Raw genomic sequence first — 12,480 nt, 5'->3', positions numbered from 1 at the left:
TGCAGCCCACCAGGCCCCTCCATCCATGGGATTTTCCAGGCAAGAGTACTGGAATGGGTTGCCATTGCCTTCTCCAGATTCTCTACTAGAGAAGCATTATACATAGAACCTCACTTATTTTGGTAGGTTAACACCTTTTACAGGCTGAAAATGAAAAAATTATATTTATATTAGACTCCTATATGAATAAAAAGGAAAGTGAGGGAACAGTCCATTTATTATTTGCATTCTCAAAAATGGAAAAGTGAGAATACTGAAGTACAACTAATATAATAATCTGTGATTCTATGATTTACTAATACTATTTCTCTCAGATTTCGAAGTTACAGATATGTAAGTCTATCAAAGGGCATTTTAATTCCTAGGCCACCCACATATGTTGCCAACAAAAATTAGAAGCTTTATATAGTGAATAAACGACTTAAAATAAATTCTCAAACTCTTTTCTGAAAACCTCATATATAATTTTAATATATTATAAATAATACATATTTATATGTTTATAAATATATAATTATACAATATAACTTTACTTACAAAGAATCTGAAGTCTGCCAACAACGTGTCTAAAAACTCGTCAGAGCTTAAAAAACCCATGCATTATCTATTTGGTTTTATAATGTAAATACCTACTTTTGTTTGTCATCATCTCAACATTAATTGGAGAAGGCAATGGCAACCCACTCCAGTACTCTTGCCTGGAAAATCCCATGGACGGAGGAGCCTGGTAGGCTGCAGTCCATGGGGTCGCTAAGAGTTGGGCAGACTGAGCGACTTCACTTTCACTTTTCACTTTCATGCATTGGAGAAGGAAATGGCAGCCCACTCCAGTATTCTTGCCTGGAGAATCCCAGGGACAGAGGAGCCTGGTGGGCTGCGGTCACAGAGTCAGACACGACTGAAGTGACTTAGCAGAAACACTAATTAATTATAGTAAACAATCAATAACAAGTGAAGTCTTTTAATATTTAAGAGTCTGACCATGCCCTGAGGAATAAACATTTACCAACCATTTATTTTGGAGCTTCTCTGGTGGCTTAGCTGGTAAAGGATCTGCCTGTAACGCAGGAGACCTGGGTTTGATCCCTGGGTTGGGAAGAAGGGAAAGGCTACCAACTGCAATATTCTGGCCTGGAGAATTCCATGGACTCTATAGTCCATGGGGTTGCAAAGAATCAGACATGATTGAGTGACTTTCACATAATCATTTATTTATTTAAATCATCTACACCTCGATCTTATTACTCAAACCTCTTTTCCTCCCTTATCAAAACAGCCTTATAATGTACGTCAGTGCTATCTTCTTCATGACAAGTGATCAAGGGAGGAGGAGGAAAGAGTTTTTAAGACACATCCATAAGGAATAAGAGGGACTTGCCAGAAAATACTGGGAAAAGGGCATCCTAGGTAGAAAGAAATAATCTATACAAAAGCATACAAGCTTAAAACACCTTGGAGTGTTTATAAAACATGATGACTCTGCTAGAGGAGGAAGTGGGATGTGAGAAATACAGTGGGAAATAAGAAAATCTATAGATGCTATCATTTGTATGTCACTCTGTAAACCACGGGGAGCCATAAAGTAGAAAAATGATACAATCAGATTCATAAATTAGATTCTAGTTATTAGAAAGATCACTTTTAAAACGTACAGTATGAATTACAGACAGAAAAAACCTAAAGGTGAAGAGACAAGTAAAGACTAACATAGGTGAGAGATTAAGTCCTTAATCATAGGTCATGCAATTAAGGAGAAAAGGGGTGCAATTTACAGAATTTCAGGAACCAAACCAAAAAAAAAAAAAAGAACCTGAAAATAGAAAAGTGTGAGAAGAGGAACACTTGAAAGATAATTCCTTCTTTCCTGGTTTCAGAATACAACAACAGAGTACACATCATTTTAATTAAGTCAAAACAGTACAGTAAAGAATAAATAATGGGAAACAGGACAGGATGCTGAAAATAAAATTCAAGTTTGGACACATTGTGGTCAAATACTAACGGGACCCTGGAGAGATACAGTCCAGATCTGGAGCTTGACAGTGGGAGGAAACTCAACTTGGGATCATTAAAAGAAAGGGCAGTAAAAGCCAGGGAACTGTATATAAAGTAGGGAATTCCCTGGTAGTCCAGTGACTAGGACTAGGCACTCTCACTGCTAAGGGTCCAGGTTCAATCCCTGGTCAGGGAACTAAGATCCCACAAGCTGTATGGCACTGCCAAAAAAAAAAAGGGGGGGGGGGGGCAGAGCCCAAAATCTGAACACAAGGAAACACTAGAATGCAAGAGAATGAGAGGAAGAGTAAGAAGAAAGAATAGCCAGAGAAGCAGACAAGCAGGAGAGCACAAAAGAGGAAAACCAAGGAAAAATGGTACCACAAAAATTAACAAATAAAAAACTGGAATCAATGGGAAAATATACCATCAAATGCTATGGACAGACAAAGTAAGATAAGACTTAAGAGTTTTAACTGGATTTAGCAATTATGCCATTATTGTTAAGAAAACCCTATAATCTCTAAGATCATGCTTAAAAAAGAATAAATAGAAACAGCAGGCATCCTAGGACCAAATGGAGAGCTTGTCATTAATGTTCTAAAGTCATCAGAACAGTAGATAAAGAAGTCACATTTCAGCACATCCTCTTAAGATGTATTCTGAATGGCTCTGGAGAAATGCTACTTTTAATACTATGAAAACAGTACGCCCATGAGCCACCATTAGGGTCTATTTGTACAGACTACATAGCAAATAATTCCCCTGTCAATTGTAGAGAATTGTATTAAAACTAAAAAGACACAGTAGGTAAAAGAACTGCAACCCAATATTCAATTTGTCTCAATACCTTAGCTGAAAGCTCATTTTTTCTTTTCTTTTTTTTATTTTTAAACTTTACAATATTGTATTAGTTTTGCCAAACATTGAAATGAATCGAAATGAAAGCTCATTCTAATGGCAGCATGTCATTCTCAAAAGATAATTTAAATGAATTAAATTTTGAAAAAGTAGATGCATTTAGAGTAAAGAGAGGTGGGTCTTGAAAATAACAGAGCATTAAAATACCAAAGATGTGGGAAATAACTGCTTATCAAAAGGTCATGAAGACAAAATACTGCGCAGTTATGAACACAATTCTACTGGTTCTTCCAATTTACTTTTAATCATGTTAACATGATAAGTTCATGTGATGATTACATGTATTCTGGAAATAACCTCACTTCTCATACATCTATCCTTGATTATGTTTTTTTATAACATAAAGAGAATTCGGTATTTTAAAAAAGTGCTTCACACTTTAATCCTAACTCTAACTCAAATCCATTCACTGAACAAATAATTTTATTGAGCACTTAACCTGTAGTTTGGCATTGCTGTTCTAGGGGCTGAGGATACAGTAGTGAATGAAATAAAATCTTTGTCCTCAAAAGCTTTACAGTGGAGGAATTGTAAACACTCTTGTTTTGTCATTATTTTAAACAATTAACAAGTTCAAAAAACTCAAAATGGGAACTGCTTAAAAAAATGATGGAAAACTTTTTTTAAGCTATTAACACTGTATCAAGAACCTTTCATTAATTACTTAAATTTAAACTTACCAAAGCAAACTGATTGACTTGAATGAAGAGTATTTCCACTTCCTTTTCAGTAACTTCAGTCCCAAAACCCTTATATTCTTTGTAGGCTTCAAGGTAAGAACGCAGCCACTGGCCCTGTAGTTCTCTACCTGGATAAAGACTATAGTCTACATCACTCACACCTAAAATAGAAAAGTACACTGAGATTTTTTAAAACACATGACATATCTTCTGTCTACTTTAATAATGTGCACCATCTACCTATTTTTTCAGAAAAAAATTATTAAATGTCTCCATTTTTTGCTGAAACACTAGATATTAAGTAAATACCATTTACTAAATAAACCAATCATAACGTATTCCTAATTAAATTCTAATACACAATACAGTTGATCACCATAATCAATTTTCACTGCCTCAATTTTTCCTCAAAATGTGAAGCCTGAACCAACTACCATTAGGTGTCACAAATCTTCATTTACCTCAGTACCTCAGGAGATTCTTATGATTCTCATGCACACTAGCATCTAGAGCATTTTCTAGAACTATGGCTTTAAAGCATCTTTAACCATTACTCCCAAAGTAACAAATACATTTAAGTGGATAGACCTATTTTTTGTTTTCTGGTCACGCAGCATGTGGGCTCTTAGTTCCCCAACCAAGCAGTAAACCTGCACCCCCTACATTGGAAACATGGAGTCCTAACTACTAGACCACTAGTGAAAACCATAAATACATTTTTATATTGAAGCCTTACACATGCACCTGATACTATATTTCATGAAACAATATTTACCCTAACTACACCTTCCAATTCTGATATTTTCTATTTCTTTTGCATTCTTTGCTTTAATTAATTCCTCTACACATCTGATCTCATGATGTGCAGTTTGAAAAATACTAATTTAGTTCCTAGTATTTTACCTAGCATTCAAGTTGATCCTAAGTTGATCCAAACTTTCTTCTCTGGTCTTATGACACTCTATTCTCCTTCATGGATTTTATATCCTACGGGAATAGGTGTATTCACCTTGAAGATTTCTTCCTTCTTCTTGCAGTGCCCTCCTATTTGCATATCCAAATTCTACCTTTCTCAATTTTTTTTCTACACAAAATCATATTAAGATCACTGAAGCTTCGTATCCTCACCAGTTGAGCATATTCATGGTGATAACTCTTTTTATGCACAGCTACTCTCCCTTCCTATAGATAAAGAAATAAATTCTTGAGCTTTTTAGTTAGATGACATTTGAAAAGCCCAGGTATACAATGGAAAGTCAAAGTCACTCAGCTATGTCCAACTGTTAAGGACCCCATGGACTGTAGCCTGCCAGGCTCCTCTGACCATGGAATTCTCCACTAGGGCTTCCCTGGTGGTTCAGCTGGTAAAGAATCCGCCTGCAATGCAGGAGACCTGTGTTTGATCCCTAGGTTGGGAAGATCCCCTGGAGAAGGGAACGGCTACCCACTCCAGTATTCTGGCCTGGAGAATTCCATGGACTGTATAGTCCACGGACTTGCAAAGAGTTGGACACAACTGAGTGACTTTCACTCACACACAATGCAAACAGCAAAGGCCTTTAAATGATTAAAAAAAAAAAAAAAGTTGGCTTCAAATCTTAGTTCTCTGCATTTTACCGTGACCTTGGTGAATTACTTTTACTTTACTCATTTGTAAATTGAGAACATGGATTGTGTATAGAAAAAATTAGATGGGATTTATAAAGCAACTATGTCAATTCTTAAAAAAAAAGTTAAAAGCCACAATCATTATTTTTCTCTTATTTTCCTTAAGAAATTAAGGAAGAGGTCATCATCTCTTTTCTCTAATAATAAAGAAAAACCAAAATGGTCATGAAGAACATAAAAAGTGTTGCCCCCACCCCCAAGTTGATCTTCTGTAAAGAAAAAATTCTAAAAGCATCCTTTCAAAGTTATATATGCTACCCTGCTAGAGGAACACATTCTCTGCTGGATTTTACCTGCAAATTCATTGAAATGATTTCCAATATCATATGCCAGGTAGTTGTATCCAGAATATTCATAATCAATGAACTGTACATCACCTATGTGAGACACAAAAACAAAGACATAAGAAATCACATATAGGATAAGAAAATCCCTATGCTCTTTATAATTAAATAGCTTCCAATATTCTGTCTCATTGTACGTGCTTGGTTACATGCACTTCTGAGACAATACAGGGTAAGGCTGTGAATTTTATGGCAATGAGCTTTACAAAATTCAAATTACATACATATGTCAACAGCTTCTTTGCGGACATCAATGTCCACTATACTAAATAAAAGTCAAAAACTACAGTCATTCTCCACATTCAAACAAAAGCAAATATGTATTTAACCACATGGGGGCATCAGTTACTTAAAAATTCAAGTTTAGTTAGAAATGAAAACTACCTTTGGAAACAATAATTTATGCAATCTTCTAAAAAAATTAATATATATTCCAACAGTGAGTTTACCGATGGAAAAAATACATAGACTTTCAAAGGTTTGAATTCTGCGAGTCCTGCACTTAAGCTATAACACTTGCTGATTAACAGAATCTCTTTAAGGTAAGATAGTTGCTATCAAACTCTTAAATATTCTTGAAATGCTACATAATTAAGGTTTCCAATAGCTTACTTGAGCAGCATTAAGGTGGTCATTTTATCATTTAAAGGAACAAAGGTAAGCTATTTTTTCTTTTTGAGAAATTTTTATATAAACTAAAAAAATTCCTATTCTAAATTAGTGCTTTATATAGATATATATGCAAATTTTATTATAATTCTTCAGACTATCCTGTTCCATTCACCCAAGGGACAAATTCCTGCTTAGGAAGCTTCATCTGTGAATACTTAGCATTAGTTAGAAGATTTGGCTCAACACAGATATAGGTCCTATTTTTTAAAAGACAGATGAGGAAAAGAGAGGGAGGGAGGGAGAGAGAAAGAGAAACATTAAGAAAAAAACATCAAAATGGGTCACTGTCTACACCAGGAGATCACAAACTCAAAAGGCTCAACAGTTAAAATGGATACATGAACACAGATGTAAGGCTGTAAGAATAGTTTCTAAGCTGCTGATATTGAGAAAATACAGAGCATATGTCTAGTTACACTATCTTTTAAAACATCAAGCTGAGGTAATAAACTTCTGGTTTAAACACACTGGCTTTTCCCAGATGAAAGAGCCTTTTAACTATCATGTGTTGCTATAAATTTATATGTTTAATCTTGGACTGTATGTTGATCATATTCCAACTCAGAAAAAGAGTATTATACGACCAAAAAAATGTAATAGCAAGTGGAGTATTTTACACAAAAGCAAAAAAAAATTAATATAATTGCATTTAATATATAATTCAAAACTTTCATAATAGTCATCTAGAGTAAAAAAGTGAGATCATCAAAGTATAAAAGTCCAGTTACCAAAATCTATATGCATATTGACAAAATAAGATTTCTAAGAGCTGGTGACTACATAAACCATTGCAACTCAACCAATTTATATTCTTGGAAAAACAAAAACTATCCCGCAGAAAGTCTTAAAGTTAACCAAAGCACTTCACTAACCTGCAGAACAGGAGGACAGAACAAGCTTTAACCAAATCACTTCACCAATAAGTTGCAAAATGAAAGGTCAGAATATATTTTAAAATTTTCTTCTAGGTACCCTTGGGAATGACAGGGTAAAGACCACCATGATGACAAAATACTTTGCAGCCATGATAAAAATTTCATTTGCAAAAGTTATTTAACGGCCAGGAGAATTACAAATATTATATGACAAAAGATACAAAATAGTAAACACAGTGATCCAAATTATTAAAATATGCCTGAAGAGAGAAGGAAAAAAAAAGAAACATAATACATAAGGGGAAAAAGATGGTGGAAATAAACCAAAACATTTTTATTGGTTTCATTTCAGATGGTAGACAAGTGACCTTTTTTCCTTAATTCTTTACAATAAACATTATTTTAAGGAGAAAAAAAATGATAGTTTAAAAAGATTAGGATGAAAGAGACTAAACATAATGATTTGGGAAATACCTATCTACCCACCCAGACTTCAAAATATGAGGATTCCAGAGGATTTACCAAGTTGTCTTACTGAGTCAACCAAACAATTTTAATAAACAATTTTTCAAATTACAGCTGTTGATTGTTTTAGCTCTTTAAATATAAATTCTTGTAGAGCTCATACAAACTGTTACATGCCAATAAAAATACACAGCCCAGTCCTGAAGCTTACTTTAGCCACATAAACAAAAGCTTCAATTTCAATTTTCAAAATCATATTTAGAATTTGGCAAATATAAATAAAACAGCAGGTAAAACATGCCTGCTTATAGAGTATACACAATTTAAATAAAGCATAGATCATTTTAACAAAAGTTAAAATCTGTTTCAGTATGAAAATTTTAGCAATGACTTTTTGTAGTAGCATTAATTCATTAAAACTAGCCTTTATTTTTAAATGCTATGTTGAGTTTATAAATAATGAAATTTTAAAAATAAGAAAATGAAGCTAACAAGATACAGATGAGGCTGTTACCAGGCTCCGTGCATGTGAACAAGTGATGCGATAAACCTCCAGTCAGTGCGTTTAAGAAGCACGGGTGCGCCGCCACATGGCAGCAACAATGGCATACCTAATCTGTAGCAGATGAAGAAAATTTGGCAAACTCACATTTTACAAGACACAAAGCTTAAAAGGAAAAAAAAATTTTTTTTAATCTGCATTAACTATTCTTTTCAAACTACTGCAAACAAAGTGGAACTCAACCTTAAATTTAATCTTCTGCAACAAAGTACAATTAAAGAGGCCTGCTTTCCTTATTTTGGGTGCCAGAAAAATCAAATTACTGGAAAATGCTTTCCTACAAGAAAAAAAAAAATATCCTGAACTTTTTTCCTCTACAAATTTAACTTCTGAATTCTAAAATTTCCAATTTAGAGAAACATCCACATCACTATTAAAAACTAACAGCTCATATGGCATGACTATCTTGTTTTCTCAAAAGCTACTTTTTCTTTTATTACTGTTTCTTTATCTTCACAGTAATGAAGTCCACTCTTACTGAGTTAAATCATTTAAATCTCAGTACAGTTTAAACAATATTTAAAGTACTTTAAAACCAAAAAAAGTTAATTAACTAAGGCTATATAATTCACATGATGCATTCATTTGGACTTCTTTACTTGTTGTTAAGGAAGAAAGGATTAAAAGCAAAATAACCAATATGAGAACCTGAAAATGGTTCCAATTCACCCTACTTGCTCTACAGAGTTATGTAAGACAGGAAGAGAAGAGAGAAAAAGTAACCACAATTACACTCAAGTTGGCAAAATGTTTTCTCTCCTAGGCAGAAAAAGGAAGTATTCAATTCTGGGAAAGTTTCCTTTCATCTCTTTCTCTGGAGTCCAGTGACTTTACCCTGGACATGTACACCTTCACCACAGCACTCATCGTTGTGAATGTAAACATCCGTTTTCTTATCTGACTCCTCCATCGTTTCCTGGAGGGGCAGTAGGAGGGGCAGCAGGTCCCTTCCACCTTTCTTCATGCAATCCACAGAGCAAACCCTAGCACACAGGAAGTAGTCAAATGCTAGTGAAATAGTAATAAATGGAAGTTTTGCAGAGAATGCTCAGACACAGTGATAACACATGTTTAAATGGGAGCAAGGGAGATAAGTATGAAACACTAAGGAACAAAGTATGGCATTTCTGACATTCTTATTCAAGTATATGGTTGAACATACAGTGGAAGTGAATGTATGAGTAAAGAAAAAATTCTAAACTAGTAACTATTTTAGGTAGCTCTTCCTTAATAGTTCAAGTTTTTACAGTCCATTTAAGTGTTTTATTATGTAATTTAGGGATATTTTATTTTATGCTAAATAGTGATTTAGACTACAAGGTAAAACAAAGTTAAGACTATCCTTCATAATAATTCTACCCTGGAAAATATACTCTAACAAATACGATAACAAATTTTAATTTAAAAATAAAACTAACCAAAAAAAACTCTTGTTAAAAATCAATAAAGTAACAACGGTGCTCTTTCATGAATAATAATAAAGTGAGTAAGATTTAGAGTCAATCAAAAGACTACGAATGGTGACTCACCCATTTTCTAATTATATTGTTTAAAACTCTGAAGAAAAACCTAGCTTACTCTGTAATTGCCCAAAAAAGCTTTGTTTCCTTAGTTATACATTAGCTTCCTGCATTTGCTGACAGAAAAAAATAATCAGTGGCAGCCATTTAAAGTTACATATTAGGTCTTAAGCTTTTTATGAAGTTTTTATCAACGGGGGGCTTCCCTGGTGGTTCAGCTAGTAAAGAATCCACCTGCAATGCAGGAGACCTGTGTTTGATCCCTGGATTGGGAAGATCCCCTGGATAAAGGAAAGGCTACCCACTCCAGTATTCTTGCCTGAAGAATTTCATGGCAAAGAATTTCATGTCCCAAAGAGTCAGACACGACTTCATGTTCATGAAGAATTTCATGTCCCAAAGAGTCAGACACGACTGAGCAAAATTCACTTTATGAATTGGGGAAAAGAAGAAACAAAACAGCCACCAGTAAACATTCTGACAGAGGATCAAGACATGAGACGACAAACTCAAAAGCTTTAGCGATTACTTCTAACTGTCAGCAGCTAAAGGATTAGTTGAAATTAAAATACGAGATTTGAAGTCAGTTAATAAGCAATATTGAAATTTGTTCCACTCAGTATAAATTCTTTTTAATTAATTGCTGATTAACTTAAAAGAAGACTGATAAGTCTTATCATACAGTTCTGGAGCAAGAGTCACTGCTTTTGGTTTTATCATTATATAGCAAATTCCATCATCATATCATCAAGTATACTTTTCTTACCTTTTTAAGATGTCATTTCACTGAAGCCAAGGAATGGGACGCTGTCTTACCAACCACCTAATTCCTGGCACTGACTAACATTTCAAAAATCTTGACAACTACCATCGACTTCAGAAAGGAAGCTTACTCTTCTCCCATATTCCTGAGTCCTGTCAACTGACATGATGAAAACAAGTAGAGGCAGGATTTCTTCTGTGATGCCTACCAGTTCCTGTAACATTCACAGGTGAAAATGCCTACAAACTGCAGAGTGCTCATAGTCTGTCTGTGTTTGTGTGTGTATGAATAAGTACAGCACACACACATATATACATTTTTAACTTTAAATTAATCACTCAAATTATAGTTAAGATAAAATCTGTAAATTGCATTTAAAGACAATCTGAATTGTCATCTCATACTACTAAGCCATAAATCCTTCTGGCTTACAGTTACCATTTTTACTTTTTCAGAATCAGATACACTTTGTATAATACATCTCCTATGAACATAATACAGGGGTTGGCAAACAATGTGTTCTCGAGCCAAATTCAACCCAGTGCCTAACAATATATGGCTGTGTTTGTGCCACAACACAGAGCTTAATAGTGGAAACAGAGACTTTAATATGGGATGAAAAGTCTAAAGTATGTACTACATAGCTCCTTACAGAAAGCTCCTTACAGTTTGCCAACTCTTATCACAGTATAATAGCTGCAACTGAGAGCTGTTAAGTACCTAGCCTGGTGCAATATGTGTTATATGCCTCATCTAAAATCTTGTCAGGAACCATCTGGAGTAGCTATTAACGCTAGTCTCAAACAGAGCAAATCAAAGTTCTAGACTATCAACAGTATAAGCAGCACTTCCTAGAGTCTTAAGTCCATCCATAAAAATTTTTGTTCAGATGGTCTTGGATGGAGCCCAGATACCTACATTTTCCCCAAGTACCCTAAGTGATTCTGGTGCAGACAGTAAAGGATTAAATATAAACACTTAATGAAGAGATAAAAACAACTTCTTTAATACCACCTACTTCCATATGTGATTGAGCAGGGATCTGCACACAAGAGTGTTTGGTTCCAAAATCTATATTCCTTTTGACTTCTCTTTAAAGTTACTTAAGAGTCTGATTACTCTTTTAAGAGTAATATATCTCCTGATAAGAGTTACTTAAGAGATTTTTAATCTAGTTATACTATATACAAATCTAAGTTATTATAGCTGAAAAGTACATGCAGAGACCAAGATGATCCAATATACATTCATGAAGTTTAAAATTTGTACTTTCAAGAAATTAAGGGTCTGAAATACACTATATCTTATTACTTTATATATATCAATAGGTGGGTACAAAATGGTGAAGCCCTGAGCTCAAATCACATGAACGACTTAACAAGTGATAACAAATCAAACACATTTGTGAACATAATATGTAATTTAATCATTTATTCTATGTAGAAACCATTTTAATTCTGAAAGACTTAAAACTTGGGATTTCAGATGCTACAAAGCAGTAAGTTAAAGAACTCTGCAGTGTATGTTTCTAATTTCAATGAACCTCCTGAGAGTACCATTATAAGTACTAATGCTATGCTACAGCTCAAATACATATATTCTTTGCTTATTAAATTCACTAAATTTATATAATTTACCTTTTTTAAAAGTATGAGGCAAGCTACTTCTCCTTATAACTAAAGACAATATGTCATAACCACATTACTTCAAAACCATTAGCTCCTAATTCAAAACAAGTAAGATAATAGCAGGATAAGATAATAAAAAATAAAAACAAGCTTCTTGCCACATTTTCATGAGTTTCAGATTTTACCTGAACAACATTCCAAACATGTTTTCTTAATGCTTATGTATCAACTAATCACATAGAAATTGATTTTTTTAATGGCTGCCGCAAAGTCCAAAGTAGCCTTCCTAATGAATAGTATAAAACCATTGGTAAGAAGAAAAAAAAAAAAACATTGTAAGAAAATATAACATAATATTTTCATAACTAACACACAAACATAACCACA

The 12,480-nt window shown here is 33.9% G+C and overlaps 1 protein-coding gene across 1 annotated transcript in view; it reads right to left on the bottom strand.

Moving 5' to 3' along the window:
- Window positions 1-12,480, bottom strand: part of ETNK1 (ethanolamine kinase 1) — a 67,162-nt gene that overhangs the window by 9,643 nt on the left and 45,039 nt on the right. The window contains 2 exon segments of the mRNA XM_010856043.1: window positions 3,597-3,757; window positions 5,558-5,641. Of these exon segments, the coding sequence (XP_010854345.1) occupies window positions 3,597-3,757; window positions 5,558-5,641 (245 nt within the window).

The sequence above is a fragment of the Bison bison genome, unplaced genomic scaffold (genome assembly GCF_000754665.1).
Source record: "Bison bison bison isolate TAMUID 2011002044 unplaced genomic scaffold, Bison_UMD1.0 scf7180017864370, whole genome shotgun sequence".
Lineage (NCBI taxonomy): Eukaryota > Metazoa > Chordata > Mammalia > Artiodactyla > Bovidae > Bison > Bison bison.
Note: the sequence above shows the minus strand (reverse complement) of the source record. Positions and strands in the feature narration are given on the sequence as shown.